The 19,228-nt window shown below is 43.8% G+C and overlaps 1 protein-coding gene across 1 annotated transcript; it reads right to left on the bottom strand.

The window, feature by feature from the left end:
- Window positions 1-1,713: 1,713 nt before the first annotated feature.
- Window positions 1,714-19,228, bottom strand: usp46 (ubiquitin specific peptidase 46). Its single transcript, XM_084472868.1, has 9 exons — window positions 18,912-19,228; window positions 16,668-16,748; window positions 15,493-15,706; window positions 13,310-13,548; window positions 7,240-7,316; window positions 6,528-6,611; window positions 5,956-6,153; window positions 4,688-4,766; window positions 1,714-4,479 (listed from the first exon to the last, which is right to left on the bottom strand). Exons 1-9 carry the CDS (start codon window positions 18,945-18,947, stop codon window positions 4,378-4,380), a joined length of 1,110 nt encoding a protein of 369 aa, XP_084328994.1. The 5' UTR covers window positions 18,948-19,228; the 3' UTR covers window positions 1,714-4,377.

Below are 19,228 nucleotides of genomic sequence, written 5' to 3'. Positions count from 1 at the left end.
AGGGATTGACGAAGGAGTCGATAACAAAAGGACCAACATAACGGGGGGGGGGGGGCGAGCTTGCGGGAGTCTACCCTCTTGAAAAACACGCAGAGCCCCGCTGCTGCTGCTGCTGCTTTTGCCGGATCCTTTATGGTATAAATAAGACAAAGGAGAGGGGCGCTCAATGATCAAATGAAGGCCTATCCATTACAATGTATTTTCTATGTTTGTTACGTATTAAAGAGTTGGGGGATTTCACACATCACTTTCAGACCATATTCACATCTTCAACAAAAATACAACATGAAGATTTGGATATAGATAGGATATAAGTAGGATATGTTTAAGATATGAGAAGATGTCAGCAGGCCCTGTGTTTGGTTCGTATTTTAAGAAATGTCTCGTGTTGTTAGGCCTACTTACCATATGGTACCGTCAGGTGAACAACAAAGCCGTCTCCAATGTATACAGCCCAATGGCTGAATGCTCCACGAGGGATTTCTATCATGTCCCCAGGCTGTGGGTCCTAATTAAACATAAGAGATATTATTATCCTTCAGTCATAAAACCTATGGTAAGGCGGAGCCATACAAATTACATCAACAGTTTGGACATAGACTCACCGTGGTTGACATCTTGATGCAAATTGTCCTTTAAAAAATGAACTTAGGAATCAACAACAGAAATCATAAAGGGTTGAATATTAACATGAGGTTATCATAATAATCACGTACATTAGCCACTAGCAAATCACATTTTAGGCTATTTAAATCTTATCTTAATCTGCTGTGCTATATTCGCGTATTGTCTTGCCATCCTGCCTTTCCCCAGAGTTGACTATTTATTGACCTTTGTGCTTGGTTCAGCCACCTCACCAAGGAGCGATGTCGTCAAACATGAAAAAGGAGAAACTGTTGCACCACTGTGGCAGCGTACGTGTGGTGTACCTAGTGTGCGTGCTTAACTAGTGTCTGTCTTGTGAAGTGCATGTGTGTGTACCAGGGGTGGGAAAAATAATCGATTCTTCGATGCATCGCGATTTGAACGATTCCGTCTCGATGCAGAAAAATTTATAATCGGAAACTAATTTAATTTAAAAAAGAAAAGAAAAGAAAACTCCTTTCTGCCTGCGGGTTCTCTGCACAGAGAACCAACTTTATCCAATATAAAATATTAGATAAGGTAATTCATCTGTTGATTGTCTTTAATGATCACACAAGTAGGAAGTGATTAGCAAACTGAGTAGCAAAGTCAGATGTGTATATATATATATATATTTTTTTTTTTGAATATCCCGCATGGAATTGTACATCATTTTTTTTTTTAAATCGAGATGCATCGATAATCGTTTTAGAATCGAATCGTTGACCTCTGAATCTGAATCGAATCGTGAGGTGCCAAGAGATTCCCACCCCTAGTGTGTACGTGAGAAGTGTGTGTGTGTGTGTGTGTGAGACGAGCTGCGTTGATGTCAAATCAGAACTTTGCGAAAGAGTGTGTTGAATGGTGAAGAAAGGAAATTGGGAGACAGAAACCATAACACAAAAAGGTTGCTCACAAAGTGGTTTTAATTTGAAACATAACCAAAGGAAACCTCTTACTTGAAACTGACACAGTGGTTCTACACCTTAAAGCATTCATTATATCATCCCTCATTAAGTGCACTTTCAGTTACACAACCGAAAATAAGGTCTGTTTGAGAGCAGAACCGCTACAGCTCCCAGGCCATCACACACACTCACATACAGTGTGGCATGTGTATGTATGAATGAATGAATGTGTGTTCAAATCACAGAGACACGAATTGGCCTCAGGTGTGCTTTGTCTGGCTCTGCACATGCGTGTGCATAAAGAGTTAAAGGGTCCCTATTTTACAACTTGGTTAGCCAGATAGATAGAAAGAAAGAAGGATGGATGGATGGAAGCTACAAGCCAACCAAGTGAACTTTAGGTAGGCTGATTTATCTAGGGGGAAATACTACCCCTTGAAACGTCACAAATGGGTGGATTTTGAAATTGCTAAGGAACATCACGCCTGAGGGTAAAATAGGGTCTCTTTAATGGAAGAACAGCACGCATGTCTATCACACACATGTACACTGACTCACTGAAGCGGTCGGTTTCAACCCAGCTGTAAAAGAGAGGTTCTGGAGAGAGGCGACTCCACTACAGCAGATTGTGAGACAAAGCATTCAATGAAACGGCTTCTCTCACAACGTGGAGAGCCAGTTAGCATGACCAGCACCTGTATTTTTTTAAGCTTTTAGCTTTAAAAATATATATTTTTTTGTTCCTATCCTCTGCAATCTTTTTTTACATAATACATATGTACATAAATTTGATTATACAAAGAAAATAAAGAATTCTCTGGGAGATGGTCACATTTTGATGCCAAGTTGTTAAGGACCACAGATTGGCACAAATATATTGTTACACACCAGAAACACCACGCTCTTAACTTGAAATGTGTCTTATGAACACAAAGACACTACACTAGCACATTGTCCAGCATATTGCTGAACGGGCCTATTGTAGGACAGGATGTTGATTATCCTCACAGTACATACAACATGAAATTAAAGACAACAAGCAGAGATCACTCCGTCCACTTCCTGTGGGCAGAGGCGCAACTTCCACATTCCCAAAGTAAAAGTTTATTTTTGTCAAGTGCATTATTTTGCGTATTTGTGACAGACAGGAATATAACATAAGTTAGATCAGCTGAGCTCAGTGCATAGAATGAATTAAAAACATGTCAGGACTTTTATTGTGTGAACCTGAAGTCTGCCACCATCACCCATTTCCCACGAAAATGTTGCCGTCATGAAGACAACAAGAAAAAATATATATCATTCAAACATTCAAATATTACTAAATTATCAACGAGGACACAACTACATATACTGTTGTACTACATAATATAATATAATATATAAAAGGCAAGAGAGAGATGGAAGATTGTGGATGACATTTTGAGCACATTGGACAAGAGAGAGCAAGACAGAGTATTACCTAGCTGCTGGGAACCTGACTTCAAGATGAGTCAAATCCAATTCCCGCCACCGTACACACCCAGTCCAAAAGCATCTTATCGTCTTCTCTATACTAACGGGAAACATTTATCACCCCTGGCAACACCCCCTAGCCACACACACACACACACACACACACACACACACACACACACACACACACACACACACACACACACACACACACACACACACACACACACACACACACACACACACACACACACACACGAAAGGTCACTCATTAAAGCCAAACTTCTCTCTTTACACTGCGCCAGACCCACGATGTGTGTGTCAGATACACGCACTCCCTCCATAGACAGGGACACGGAACAGCCTTTCAACAGAGGGACACACATCTAACCAGCAGTCTTCACATCAAACAGAATAACTCTAATAAATAAGATTAATAAATATCCTTTTTTAGATCATCTTTATAAAGTTCTATGAGGGACTTAACTTACACGGGGACCGGTGTCTGGAGGAACAGGAAAAGCTCAAGGCTGAATGTCTGCTCAACATAAATATCTGATTAGTGTGAACTAATCTAATCCAACTGAATGTTATCAAATGTAACTTAATTCATTGTCATGTGATGTCATCTACAACCCCCTGCCCCCAGCCCCCACCCCACCCTCAAACACAAACACGTTGTTGACCTTGAGTGAAAGGCTCAGCAGTGCAGCTAACCAGAGTTACGGCACAGCTTCCGACGGCGTTGCTATTGACAACCGCAGCGCCAAAGCCCTGCCGGGAGACTAGGAAACACCTGGCTCTCTGCGGTTGGACCGACTGTGCAGCCCTCCCGCAACACGTGATCCACCGGAACAGAGACTTTCCACACAACTGTCCTTGCGTTTAAATGCCAGCATCACCTCCCCCCTCCCCCTCCCCCCCCCTCCTACTCCTCAGGTGAGGGCACTTCCTGTGTGGGAGGAGGAGGAGGAGGGCGGGTGAGGCAGGGACAGTATGCGTGCGTGTGTCGTATTGCTAATGAATGACATCGTCTAGCCTTCTTCATTACGATGATGCTTATTCAATGTGATGTAATCAATGTAATCACTTTATTATTTTTGATGTCCCCGTTTTTTTCACAGTTCCTTTTTATGTTCTTCCTTCCTGTTCTAAAGTGCAGTCCAGATGCAGGTCACTGAACTTCCATTTATCCCGCCCCCGGATGTCGAGGAAAGGAAGAGAGGGGGAGGGAAAGGAAGAGAGAGAGAGACAGAGACAGAGAGAGAGAGAGATATTGGCACAGGTCTTAAGAGAGTAGCACAAAAGAGGTGAAGAAGGTCCAACCGTTGAATCCAGAGAATATAGCAAAGGAAACGCGTCCTCTAGGCGTGATGGACCCTGGTACTGGTCACTCTCTGGACTGGTAAAACAGGATGTAGCCCGACTCAGAGTTCTTGGAGATGTCAGACGTGAGGCCGTAGAACTCCTCGATGGCCTGGGCATCGATTTTCTGTCCCACACCAGAAGAGAGAGAGAGAGCGAGAGAGAGAGCGAGAGGTGGAGAGAGCGAGAGAGAGCGAGTTTGATAGTATAAGATAGATGGTGAGAGAGGTAAAGAGGGAGAGAGAAACCACTGTTAATGACGAGAGCTGTGGGCACCGTCTGCGTCGGAGATGGCGGTGTGGGTGAACTGTGGGCGTGACTAAAACGTGACTCACCTCCACAATGTCGTCGTCAAACAGCAGCCAAAAGCCGTGGCTCTTCACGATGGTGATGTAGTGGCCTCGGTTAGGGCCGCTGGGGAGAGACGTGTGTCAGACAACCGGATCCATCCAACACTCGCCCACAGAACGCAACCTGACTGCCGGGAAACCTAGCCACGCGATAACGTAGTGCCGCCACTAGCAAACACACCCACACACACACCAAGTCATAGTTACAAAAACACACACACACACACACACACCTACCCACATAAATTTTCTCGTAACACACTAGCTTTCTTGCAACAAAATAGTAACACAGGCTACGGCATTGCTACTACGCACACAACACCACACTAAGTTTGCTTTAAAACAAACACCTATCCACAACAACTCATTAAACAGAGACACACTGCCCTAAAACCACATCAATCAACAAGCCTCCAAAAAGACATACACACAAGCTAAATAACAGCTGAAACAACCCTTTATGGTAACCCACTTCTGATACCAAGCAATACCACACACATCACAGTTTTAATAAACATATACGCACACACACTCACTGCAAAACACCCACGCGCTAAACCATTCGCTGCTTCGACCTCGGGTCAGTGTTTAGCAAACGGAAAGCAAAAATGATGAATCATTTAATAAACAAAAACAATTGCACAATCCCGTCTGTTTTTGTCAGCAATAGCCAGCTGTAATAATAATAATAGAAATGGATAAACAGGATTTAAAAAAAGACCAGGCCAAATTTAGCCCCTCTGAAGTGGACCATTAAGGAAGGGAGTGTGACCGGGGATAAAATCTCAAATCTTTTCCTGTTCTTCAGAAGGGCCTGCCCATCTGACCAGCCCGTCAGGCTAGGGTTAAGACCCCAGAAAATAACACACACACACACACACACACACACACACACACACACACACACACACACACACCACTACCAGTTGGGTTTCAACTCATCCCCTAAGCCACCACGCCAGCCTGTTCCGAACAAAGCAATGGCCATGCCCTCTGGGATTAATAGCAAGATATATTTTCAATCAAAATTCTAGCACACAATTTGGATGTCAGAACTGGATGTCAGATCCTGATCCTATAGTCACCGGATAATATAGGCCGATGCTCACAAAGCCAAAACAATGAAACACCAGAAAAAAAAAAAAGAAATTACATTGAAAACAATTCAAACCCAAACCGAAAACCAACCATGAGTGACATGAGCGGTCAGACAAGCAAGCAAGTAGAGCCGGCACAGGAGCGATTGCGTTTACCTGCCGCAGTGCACCACCACGGCCACCAGGTCGTACATGCGGTCCAGGTTGACGGCGTCTCCGGACGTGTTGAAGAGGCGCAGCTCCAGCGGGAAGACCACGCGGTAGGACAGCTTGGTGTAGCGGTGCAGCTGCTCCATGTACTTGAACCTCTTCAGGTGCAGAGCCAGGATCATGGGCAGCCTCTTGACACGCATCCTGGGTGGGGGGGGGGGGGGGGCAGCGCGGGGAACGTGATGGATGAGGGGTGGGGGGGGGGGGCGCTAATTGCTACTCTACACCGTGTGGGACAGCGAACGGCAGGGAGTGCAGCCAACTCCGAGGGCTGTGAACATGATAACGTGACGCCATGCTGTGATTTATGGTTAGCTGCCAGCGTTCTGGAATTTTAGCTACATGTCAGTCTTAGCGTCCTAGTACTCATTCCATGCCGTGAATGCTACATCACAGATAATAATAAATTTAGGTTTAATGTATTTGATACAAGTTCATTGTTAGCAAAATAAGGTTGATGACTAAAATTAAGCTATCTGGGAAATTTTACCAGTTCCATGACGTGTAGTGTAACTGACCGTTTCTGGGCTTCCTGCTTACTGCAGCATGTCTCACAGTAGTACTTGTACTCACTGCACAGTGTCTCCGTGTTACTGAAGTCCCTGCAGGAGAGAACCACAGGAGGCTTGGTCAGTCAGGCTTCACCTCACACAAGAGTAACACGCCAATCAGACCACAATGACACCCACTGAGACAGGTGAGGGGTTTACCTGAGACAGGTGAGGTGTTTACCTGAGACAGGTGAGGGGTCTACCTGAGACAGGTGAGGGGTCTACCTGAGACAGGTGAGGGGTCTACCTGAGACAGGTGAGGGGTTTACCTGAGACAGGTGAGGGTCTACCTGAGACAGGTGAGGGTCTACCTGAGACAGGTGAGGGGTCTACCTGAGACAGGTGAGGGGTTTACCTGAGACAGGTGAGGGTCTACCTGAGACAGGTGAGGTGTTTACCTGAGACAGGTGAGGGTCTACCTGAGACAGGTGAGGGTCTACCTGAGACAGGTGAGGTGTTTACCTGAGACAGGTGAGGGTCTACCTGAGACAGGTGAGGGTCTACCTGATACAGGTGAGGTGTTTACCTGAGACAGGTGAGGGTCTACCTGATACAGGTGAGGTGTTTACCTGAGACAGGTGAGGGGTCTACCTGAGACAGGTGAGGTGTTTACCTGAGACAGGTGAGGGGTCTACCTGAGACAGGTGAGGTGTTTACCTGAGACAGGTGAGGTGTTTACCTGAGACAGTGGGTTATTGATGTATTCTGCTCCACATCCACAGAAAGATCCAGAAAGTCCTCATCTTTGCTGCTAACCTGTCAACAGAGAGATTTGAGATCATTAAGACAGGTCTTTCCTGGACCACATGAGGACTGATTTCGGGGAGGGGAGGAGAGGAGAGAGGGATGATGAAGGAGAAGCAGCAAGAGGGATGAAAAGGAACAGGAGGAGGAGGCTTCCGGTTTAGCAAATGAGTGGATAGACGTTAAATCAGGAGCTCCCGGTGTATGAAGTGATAAAACATTGAAAAGCCTTAATTCAAACGCGCAACCAGAGAAGGGATGAGTAGTAAAAGGGAACAGACCAAAAAAGAAACTGAGAAGAAACAAAGAGAGCGAGAAAAAATGGGAGATAGAAAGGGAGACGACGGGTCAGATGCAGCTAACGATGACATGTTAATTAGCATGAAGGCTGGCTTCGACAACGTGTCTAAGCAGATCGTAACAATTAGCGAGGAAAACCGAAAAGAAATGAAAGACATTCGAGAGAGTATTCAAAATCTGGGAAGTATGTGGAGACAAGAAATAGCCAATTTTAATGAGGAGATGGGCAACAAGTTCGAGACCATCGACAGGGGAATGGAAGCCCAGGGCAGCGATATTGTGGACATTCAAGAGCGTGTGGTGGAGACCGAGGAGTGGAACGCAGATCTGAAGGAAATTCTCGCCTCTTCTCTCAAGCAGCAAAGGATGCTACAGGAGAAGGTAACAGACTTAGAAGGGAGATCGAGAAGGAACAATGTTCGAGTTTGGGGAGTACCAGAGGGCACAGAGAAGGATTCGACACCCGAGTTTATCGAGCGCTTGATTCGCGAGGAGCTTAAACTCGGGGAAGATGCGAGTCTACAAATACAGCGCGCCCACAGAGCGTTGGCACAGAGACCGGCCCCAGACAAGAACCCCAGGGCGATCATTGTCAACTTCCTGCAGTACCAAACCAAAGAGGACATCCTCAAAAAGGCCTGGCAGACGAAAATCGAGATCGGGGGAAAGAGAGTGACGTTTGACCACGATTACCCAGCGGAGGTGGCTGCGAAGCGCCGTAGCTATGCGGGTCTGAAGAGAGTTCTAAAGGGAGAAGGGATTCGGTTTCAATCACCGCTAACGGCACTGAGAGTCCACTGGCAAGGAGGCGTCCGGACCTACGGCAGTCCACAAGAAGCTGCACGGGCGATGAAGGAGAAGGGAATGAAGGTGGATGGACTGATAGAGGAACAACTGACGCTGGAGCAGCAGCTTGAGACCGCTTTCAAGTGGCGCAGAGTCGGAGACCAGGAGAACGACGTCGCTGGGAGAGCGAGGGAGGAACTGAAGCGGTTCTCCAGGAAGAAGTGAGAGGAGTTCTTGAGTTTTGGTATTTTGGTAGAAATTACGAACTCTGGTATTTTCTAAATTCTTTAGTATTTTGTTATTCATGTTGCTCTCAGACTCTAGTTGGCTGTTTTCTGAAAGTTACGGTTATTTGCGATATTTCATTCTTCATTATGTGGGTTGGTTTGATCAGTGTGGGTAAAGATATATCCCTAATGTTTTGTTGGCTTTAAAAGAATCATTAGGTTAAGGCCGGGAGTGATGGTTGGAGTATGTTGGACATTTTTAGCGTGTACGGAGGACTTCAGTTTGGAGAGTTTTCCATCGCTAAGAGGGGCCCTCTTACGAGAGGATTTCCCCTCTCCCCACCAACAGGGGAAATGGGGATAGATAAAGATCCCCAGTTTACCATGGGAGATCACTTTTTTGTTTACTTTTATTCAGTTAGAACAGCTGTTGCTGATGTTTTTTTTGTGTGTGTTTTTTTTGTGTTCATATTTAGCTTATGGGTAATGAAAGGGCATTGGGGAACGGATGTATAATGCAGTATGAATGTAATAAAGTGGTATCACTGAATGTGAATGGGCTGAGTAATCCAATTAAGAGGGCAAAGTTTATGGCCAAATTCAGAAAAGAAAAAATTCAGGTGGTTTTTCTGCAGGAGACACATTTGTCTATAGAGGAACATGAGAAACTAAAGCGATTTGGGTATAACAACACATTTTACAGCACTTACCACAAATACAGTAATAGGAGAGGGGTAGCCATATTAATATCGAATTCAACCAAATTTGAACCTGAAAAAGAAATGCGGGATAGGGAGGGAAGGTATATAATGGTAAAGGGTAAATTAGAGGGACAGAGTGTAACACTGATCAATGTATATGCACCTCCTGATAGCAAGAAAGCCTTCTTTGAATCATTATTTGACATCATTAATGTAGAATTAGAGGGGATCTTAATATGTGGAGGGGATTTCAATATGGTGATGAACTATAATCTAGATACAACTAGTACGAAGAAGAATAGGACATGGCTTAATAGGTATATGAATACGCAACTGGTTGATTTGGGAATAGTAGATGTTTTGAGAGACTTACATCCCTTGGGGAGAGACTATACACACTATTCAGACCCACACCAAATGTACTCAAGGTTGGACTATTTCTTTATGACAAAGGGGGATATGCATAGGGTAGAGGACTGTAGGATAGGGGTAGCAGATTTATCAGACCATAACGCAGTCTACCTGACAATAAACTTAAATAAGAGAAGGAGGACTACAGTGTGGAGAATGAATGTGGGGGTATTGAATGACAAAGACCTGGTGGAAAGGATAAGAATGGATATAAATAGGTATATAGAGGAAAACGATAATGGGGAGGTAGATCCAACCATCCTTTGGGATGCGCTTAAGGCGGTCACTAGGGGGAATTTGATGGCACAGACAGCACTTCGCAAGAAATCCAGACAAGCGGATTATCAGACCCAAATTGGTTGTTTGAAAGACTTGGAGAGAAAGCATAAGGCCACAAGTGACCCAGAGGTACTTAGACAGGTGAAAGATACAAAGAAGAAAATTGATAATATCTTACTGTCAGAAGTGGAAAAGAAGGCTAGATTTGTCAAACAAACCTATTATGAGGGAGGCCCTAAAGCAAGCAGACTACTGGCTAGACGTATAAGGAAACAGCAAGCATTGAACACCATATACAAAATTAGAGACCCCCAAACTAACGACTTGCTTACTGAACCAGATGAAATAGAGAGAGTATTCAGGGATTATTATCAAAATTTATACACACAACCAGCAATGGCAGACGAACATGATATGAGAAACTTCCTGACCAGGCTGGATCTACCATCAATAGGGAAAGAGCAGAATACATTATTGACTGCAGACATCACTGAGGAGGAAATGGAAAGGGCGATATCTAGGATGAAGAACAATAAGTCGCCTGGCAGTGATGGATTCCCCTCAGAATTTTATAAAACATTTAGACAAGAGTTGACCCCGGTACTGTTGGCCTCATTTAGACATTCAATTAAAGAAGGGAAAATCCCCCCCTCATGGAGGGAGGCCATTATCACAACCATACCCAAAGAGGGCAAGGATAAAGAGCATTGTAGCAGCTATAGACCAATATCAGTACTAAATGTGGACTATAAGATGTACACCTCAATAATCTCCAAAAGATTCGAGACATTCATGACTGACATTATAGACGAAGACCAGACCGGCTTTATTAAAGGTAGACAGACACAAGACAATATTAGGAGGATGTTACACATTGTAGAAGAGACTCAACAAACAAAGAAAAGTGCAATTTTAGTTAGTGTAGACGCAGAGAAAGCCTTTGACAGTGTCAATTGGACTTATTTATATAAGGTGTTAGAAAGATTTGGGTTCAATGAGAAGTCTGTCCAGTGTATTAAGGCATTATATCAAGAACCGGCTGCTAGGATCAAGGTGAATGGTAGTCTCACAGACCCCTTTTGTCTGGGAAGGTCTACAAGACAGGGGTGTAGTCTTTCTCCAACTCTCTTTGCAATATTCATAGAGCCATTGGCACAGGCGATAAGGCAGAACCAGGACATCAAAGGGGTGGAGGTGAATGGTAGAGAACATAAGATAGGGCTGTTCGCAGATGATGTGGTAGCCTACTTAGAGCGACCCAGTGAGTCCCTTCATGCATTGATGAATCTACTGGAGGAGTATGGATATTACTCAGGATACAAACTTAACGTTACCAAAACACAGATCTTGGCCATAAACTATGCCCCTACACCAGAGTTAGAAGAGAAATACAAAATTAAGTGGAATTCAGAAACAATTAGATATTTGGGAGTGAACATCACACGGGGAGTGGGGAAGTTATATACTGCAAATTACATTCAGATTAATCAGGAACTCAGACGGGATATAGGAAGATGGTCAATACTACAATTAGATCTTAGTTCAAGGATAGAAATAATTAAGATGAATGTATTACCGAGGCTACTGTACCTGTTCCAAACTCTGCCAGTAATGATACCACAGAAACAGTTCATGGAGTGGGATAGATGGATATCGAGGTTCATTTGGGGGGGTAGGAGGCCAAGGATTCGATTTAGCACCATGCAGCTCCCCAAAGACAAAGGGGGCATGGCAGTACCGAGACTGCAAGACTACTTCTATGCTGCACAGCTCAGGGCTGTAACTTGCTGGTGTAATGGAGAATATATAGCTAGATGGAAGGATATAGAAATGAAGGTAGAGGCTAGCCCAGTACAAATATTAATAACTGATAGGGAATTATTTAAGAGGGAAGAGGGATTGTTAGACCCAATAGTTAAACTCACATTGTGGATTTGGTACTTGGTAGTGAGGAAGTATGGGCTACAGACTGAAGCAAAGATTCTGAGGTGGTTAACCCATGACACGAGATTCAAACCAGGAATTAGAGACTGGGGCTTTGAGAGATGGGCAAATAGGGGTATTACAGCAATATGTACACTAGTTGAGAGGGGGGAGATGCAGAGTTTTCAGGCTTTAAGGGAGAAATTTGATTTGGAAGCAAACGAACTTTTTAGATATTTTCAGGTGAGGGATTATTATTTAAAAGAAATAAAGTTCGAAGAACCCAAAGAACAGAATATGATTATTAAAATAATGATGAATGCATATGAAGGAAGAAAATTTAGAGTCATCTCAGCTTTATACCAAGCTCTTGGTGCCAGTGGAAGTAATTCAACTGTCTATGTTAAAGAAAAATGGGAAAAAGAGCTTGGAGTAGAAATAACAGAAGACGACTGGTTTAATGTGTGCAGGGTTCAACACTCAGCCACTGGTTCTAGGGTGTGGCGAGAATTTGGGTGGAAGAACATTATAAGGTTTTTCATAACACCAAAGATTAAGGGAAGATACACATCAGGTCAGAATTCATGCTGGAGGTTGTGTGGTCAAGCGGAGGCAGACCATACCCATGTGTTTTGGAAATGTCAAAAGATGGAGGATTATTGGGAGGGAGTGTGGAGTGTGCTGAGGGAGATACTGGGATATGAGATACCAAAGACTTGTTTGGTATTGTATCTGGGGAACATTCCACAAGAGGAGGTACAAGGAAGAGATAAATACCTGGTGAAAGTATTATTGGTGGCTAGTAGGAAGGCAATTACAAGGGCCTGGTATAAGTTAGAACCCCCAACTAGAGAACAGTGGCTGAGCATAGTGGAGGAGATTTATGATATGGAGAGGTTCACACATACCTTGAGAATGAGGGAGGAACAGTTTCAAGGGAAATGGGAGAAGTGGAATTATTACAGGTTATTAAGGGGGGAGGACGATACCACAAGTAATAACAACTGAACAGGGGGAATAAACTGCTGCATTGTGACTGAATGGAAGGACCTATAAGCTGTATTTTATTAATTTTATTGTACTTTATTATTATTTTTTATTATTATTTTTTCGTTTCTTTCTGGTTTCTAAGAAATGTGTAATATTGTATTTAAATGAAAAATCCAAATAAAAATTAAAGTTAAAAAAAAAGAAAAGGAACAGGAGGATAAGGATGACATGGATGAGAAGGAAAGAGTCTGAGATGCAAGGAGAGAGGATCAGAAGAAGGAGGAGATTAGAAGAAAGGCGAGATGAACAGAGAGAGAGAGGTGGAAATATGAGGGGACGGTGAGGTGAAAGAACAGGAAAGAGGAGGAGAGAGGAGACCGACACTCACAGTCTCACAGTTGAGGCAGCGCGTCTCATTGGTCAAGGTTCCTTGGAAGATGTCGTGCACCCACGTCGGCTCCGTCTTGTTCTCCGGCTCGGTCTCCGTGGCGACGGGGGTCCCGTTGTTTTTCAGGCGTCCGTTCTGTTTCTCCTGCTTCTTCTCGTCCTGCAGGATGTCAGCCACCGTGTTCAGCAGGTAGTTGAGGAACTCGTGGGCGTCCTGCTGCATGTAGTTATCAAACAGGTCTGCAGGGGGAGACAGAGGAGATCAATCCAACAGGTGGAATGGCGCAGAGGAAACTTAAAATCAGCGAATGCCACACATTATTTAGTAGATAGAGTCCTTAATGAATTCATTGGGAGCGGTATATGTTTACGACGGCATCACATTTACAATAGAAAGTACAGCTTTATGCTGAGAATACACTAATTTAGAAATTGTGAGCCACCACCCACCTAATGATAGATTAAGATAGATTTTACTGTTTTGTCCTTTAGTGTGTGGACACACTACCAGTCCCATTTTCAAAACCCGAAAACAATCTTTTGCGATCAAAATTGTGACTTTAGTGTAAAAAACATGGCGGACAACGGCCAGGAATGGACCAAGTCTCGGAGACCAATATGGGATGTACACGTTACATCGTGTATTGGAGGGGAGACTGCAATTTTTCTTTTGCTGCCGTGGCTTTTTCTATGATTACTTGATGAATTGTTGGTATTAAGTCAGCATGGCACCCAATTGGCTATCGTCGTTCCCACGTGACAACCAATCACCTGCGTCCTCGACTGTCGTTGGGGTTCCCCCCCCCGGTTCTCGCATTGTAAATACTGAGCTTTATTAATAGTTTACTATTTCCGATTTCAAATCAGTTACCTGATCGGTAAAAACATACCCCATTATACCACAGGATAATCAGGCAAAAGCGAATCGGTAGCACCAGCGACAAATCTGGGCTTTGCTGACCAAAATGGGAAGGGGGAACGGAATGGGGTTAATCAACCTGTAGTGTTTTAAAAAACGAGGTTCGAGATTTTGAGACGGAGACCTTGTGTGATAGTGTTGGAGAGATAGACATGGAAGAGAACATAGAAGAGAGAAAAAAGGATGGCGAGATACAAGGGGAAGAGACAGAAAAAGAGAGGTGAGAGCCAGAGCGAGAGTGTGAGACCTGAGTCGATACAGACATGGCATTGTTCATTCACATAAACTCACTTTGTGGAAGAATCTGCTCAAGGTTGCCTTAGCTACCACACACACACACACACACACACACACACACACACACACACACACACACACACACACACACACACACACACACACACACACACACACACACACACACACACACACACACACACTAATGGCGTCACATTGACTATAGAAAGTACCGCTATAAAAAAGGATGGAAGGAATCCAATTAAAATCGAGTCAAAGTTGAACTGCATGAACCAACACCCTGTCAGTGTGCCAGCTGCCGGATGGGCTTCACAGCCTTCTGAGAACACGCCGGAAATGTAGGACACGGCTCGCATGATTCAGAAGACCCCAACAAACCCTTTCGTACATTGTGGAGGTAAACAAGTTCCGGCGTAACTCACAAATCTGCCGCATTTATCGAATAACTTCGAAAGCGTCTGATTGTTTTCATGAAATGAAAACAGGACTGTTATGTGCTTGACTACAGCTTTTCTTGAACTTTGAAAAGCGTTTGATAAACCTCTATGGTTTACAATACACCTGTATTAGTCCTGCTATACAAGACGACCTCCCACACACGAATGTCGGTGGTTTGAAAGGCGGCGAGACCGGCTGCTAACAGACCTTATGCCGTCCCCCCATTCCCCCCCGTAGCAACACAAGCTGGAGACATAGCCAGTCACTTTGTTAAATGGAGGGTGCTTTTTAAAGCATTGAAAATGGACGTCCCGAAGTAACATTACATTACATTATTTGATTGACTTTTCATCGAAGATCGGTGAAATCAAGGATTTCCCATTACTTGGAAATTTCCATTTCCAAATTTCCATTTCCATTTCCAAATGGAAATTTCCATTTCCAAGTAATGTTCCCACACAGGTCCCGAACCCACCGTTTTAAAAACACTGGCCCGCGTCATACACACGTTCACGGTCAACAGCAAGAACCAAGGAGGCCAAACAGGTAGCGGTGCGTGCGCGCCTCACCGTTCTCCTTGCGGAGGCGTGAGATGAACTTCTTGGGCGGTATGACCCCCACCTTCTTCTTCTGGGTGGCGATGCTGTGGAAGAGGTCGGCCAGGCAGGTGAGCAGGTTCTCCCTCTTCTTCTGCTGGGCCTTGTACGCCAGGACGTTCTCCCGGAACGGCCGGCACGAGTACAAGGCCTGCAGCACAGAGTTGCAGTAGCATGTGTTCCCAAACTGGAAGAGTGGGACGGACCAAAGACAAGGAGTGAGCGTTAACGAAAGAGTGGGACAGAACAATGAGAAGGAGTGAGCATTAACGACAGAGTGAGACAGAACAAGGAGAAGGTGTGAGCGTTAACGAAAGAGTGAGACAGAACAAGGAGAAGGTGTGAGCGTTAACGAAAGAGTGAGACAGAACAATGAGAAGGAGTGAGCGTTAACGAAAGAGTGAGACAGAATGGGGAGAAGGAGTGAGCGTTAACGAAAGAGTGAGACAGAACGGGGAGAAGGAGTGAGCGTTAACGACAGAGTGAGACAGAACAAAGACAAGGAGTGAGCGTTAATGAAAGAGTGAGACAGAATGGGGAGAAGGAGTAAGCGTTAACGAAAGAGTGAGAGAACAGGGAGAAGGAGTAAGCGTTAACGACAGAGTGAGACAGAACAAGGAGAAGGAGTGAGCGTTAACGACAGAGTGAGACAGAACAAGGAGAAGAGAAGAAGGAGTGAGCATTAGTGACAGCAGTTTAACCTACTCATATAATTATTAATATTTATTACTTATCATTTTTGTTAAAGCTGCAATAAGCAATTTTACTGCCCCACTTTGTCTTGATCTAATAGTGTTTAATTTAGTCCCATGGAACTTCTCCAGCATTGTTTGACTACTGGCCATTGCTATAGATCTGAATGCTTTAGAAGCATGAGACTCAAAATACAAACTAATCAAAACAAAGTGGGGCTCACCAATATTGCTAACGGCAGCTTTAAATTTAATCTGTACACTTGATTGTCATTTGTTATGTTTCACAGTTGAGGAGGCATGGAACTCAATGACGTCATGTCCATGAACGACTTCTCCTCATTGTTGTCCTCTCGTGTGCATATATATATATATGATGAATACAGTCGAAACGTGTCAGCTCTTATGGAGGAAACGCAAAAAAATGGTAACCAATAGGATTAGCCCGGGACTTACATTGACCAATCCGAAGTAGTGTTCGTTGACTGGGAACTGCTCAGGGCCGATGTCCTTCTCCAGAGCAGAGGCATTGGTGCCCTGAGAGGAGAGAAAGATAATGATAATGATAATTAATGATAAAACTGCCTTTAAAAATAGCATAAATCTAACTGTCAACCAATAGACTGTAAACTCGACCATCCTTAGAAAATTAAACCCATACACATAACCAATGGTTGTACAAAACCAAAAATAAATCCTTCATTTTTTAGACTGGAGGGGTAAAAATTTTTTTTTTGCCAATTTGCTAAATCACTTAATTAGATGTAATATCTTTTGTGATATCCAGTGTGAATCCGGCCCATCGTATATTCAACACAAAACTAAAAACAAGTCCTGAGAAGCATCACAAACTAGAATCTAGGTCAGCCATGCTCAAATCAAAATCGTCCAATTTCAGCAAATGACAAAAGCCATGAATGTTCATGAGGCTCATCCTTTATTGCCTGCCATCATTTAATTAAATCACAGAAAAATATTCACAAAAAAAGCAGAACTGAGATAAAAGGAAACTTAAATGGTCTATTGGTTAATGGCACTTTGGTCTTTGCTTCTCTTTGAGACTTGACCAGGGACAAAAGTGTTTGTGGCAAAAAGTGTATCATATAATTTAATCAGTTTAAATGTAAGCATGTGCTATATATGTATCTGTTAAAACAAAGTTACAAGATGAATGAGATATTAGTTTAACATGAAATAACAACATCCTTTGCTTTAGGGATTTGATTCATTTAAATCTCTGTAATAGGCCAGAGATCAAATTAACTAGTAGAATTAAACCTACTGACTGTCAACACATGTTTTGGTTCCCCTGTTAACAGGATTATGGTCTGCGTGTTATAAGTCATTTAAAGGATAACTTTGGGATATTTTAAGTTGGACCCCATTTTCTCATCACTTCCGAGAGTGCAAGCGTTGAGCCATTGCAACCCTTTCATGACTTGGGCAATAGTGCCCTGTCAATGTACCACCTGTAAAAGTGCTTGTTTTTGCCACTGACATGCTCAGATTGTTAGTGTCTAACAACATTATGGAAAGGATCCCTACAGAAAAATACAACTTATTTTTTTTTACCTTTAAAAGGTTGCTGTTTGTTATTTTGTCTAACCTAATCTAAGTCAAAGAGATGTCCCACTCTGAAATCGGAGAGAATAGCAGAGGGGCTAGCTGGCAAGAGTTTGTCGTGTTGGACTACAGAAAGTGTGTTATCTCAAAGATTTGAGTGAAGGAGCGTTTAGATTGTAATGAACAGGGACATGCAAAGCCTCAATTCTTCAGAGAGCAATATTGGTGGGGGGGGGGGGGGGGGGGGTCACACTGCAACCGGGAATGGACTGCAACGGCTGAACGATCCCTATCAATACACAATCAATTTCCACTATTGTTTTCTGCATTAGCCTCTTAGTTAGACCCACAATGATGGGAAAATAAGGTCTCCAGGTAGACAAATTCAGAAGTTATCCTCTAACAGATACTTGTATCGAAAGAGTTAGTGAATTCATAGACAAGTAATAAAGGAGCGGGAAGGATAGTGACAGGAAGTAGGTAGCAAACATTGTGGTTCAAACCTAGTAATTTTCCTCCACCAGGCCACCAGACTAACTCGTCACTGAAAGACCTTCTCATGACGTGTGTGGGTCAACAACAAGAGCCTGCCTTGTGTTGTCACCATGGTTACAAATGGTTTAATCGAGGACAGACAGCATTGTGTGTCTGGTTTGTTAATTAGGACTACCAACGACATTTGTATTGCCATACAAGACGCCTCGTTTTTATATGGGCAGCATCATCTGGAAAATAGCTGGTATTGTCCACTTAAAAAGGCCAACACATGCTAGCCCTGGTCCTGCTCAGTTCAACAGAGATACGGTCTGGGCCACCAGGGGTTATGTAATCACAACCAAGCTGTCAAAAGCAGCAATTTGTATCCTCAGCTCAGCAGACACCCAGTGTAAACCCCACTACGGGGTAGTGACCCTGCAACATGCCTCGAACACACGGCGCCCCGCTGCTCTGAACAGATAGATAGAACATTTAAGAGCACCCTGAGAGTATACCCTGTTCATTTTGCATTCTTCCGGGACAGGCCGGGTGCAGAGAGCCAAGTCAACCGTGTCACCACATCACCATCACTAGTATAGAAGAGCAGGACAGCGGATGCAGGCAATCAATAGTAAAAACGGCTATCAGCCAGATACTTACCATATTACAAATGGAGGCGATATTTCTGACAGTCATTTAGTTTATAGTGTCACCCACACAGTCATCTTTATAAAAGAAACATTATGACAGAGCAGGCGGTGTAGAGAGGTGGAAGTTAATTCGCAGCCGCGACCGGAGGCCAAGACCACAACCAAGCATTCAGCGAGACGCAGCACAGCGGGTTGCAGAAAAGCACACAATTAAAAAAAGAAACTAGAGTCTAACAACGACTCGACTTCATTTTAGCGGGCGTTCATCGTATTTTGCAACTGGCAAAACATTAGTGCATCAATGGGTCACGGACGCAAGAAGTTGCA

This window comes from Micromesistius poutassou (assembly GCF_964030765.1).
Source record: "Micromesistius poutassou genome assembly, chromosome: 9".
Classification (NCBI taxonomy): domain Eukaryota; kingdom Metazoa; phylum Chordata; class Actinopteri; order Gadiformes; family Gadidae; genus Micromesistius; species Micromesistius poutassou.
Note: the sequence above shows the minus strand (reverse complement) of the source record. Positions and strands in the feature narration are given on the sequence as shown.

Coding starts and splice junctions, on each gene's coding strand:
- usp46 (XM_084472868.1), bottom strand. CDS start 18,947: ATGACTGTCAGAAATATCGCCTCCATTTGTAATATG. Junction 15,707..16,667: donor ACTACTTCGGATTGGTCAAT/GTAAGTCCCGGG, acceptor CCACTCTTCCAG/TTTGGGAACACATGCTACTG. Junction 13,549..15,492: donor ACGCCTCCGCAAGGAGAACG/GTGAGGCGCGCA, acceptor CTCCCCCTGCAG/ACCTGTTTGATAACTACATG.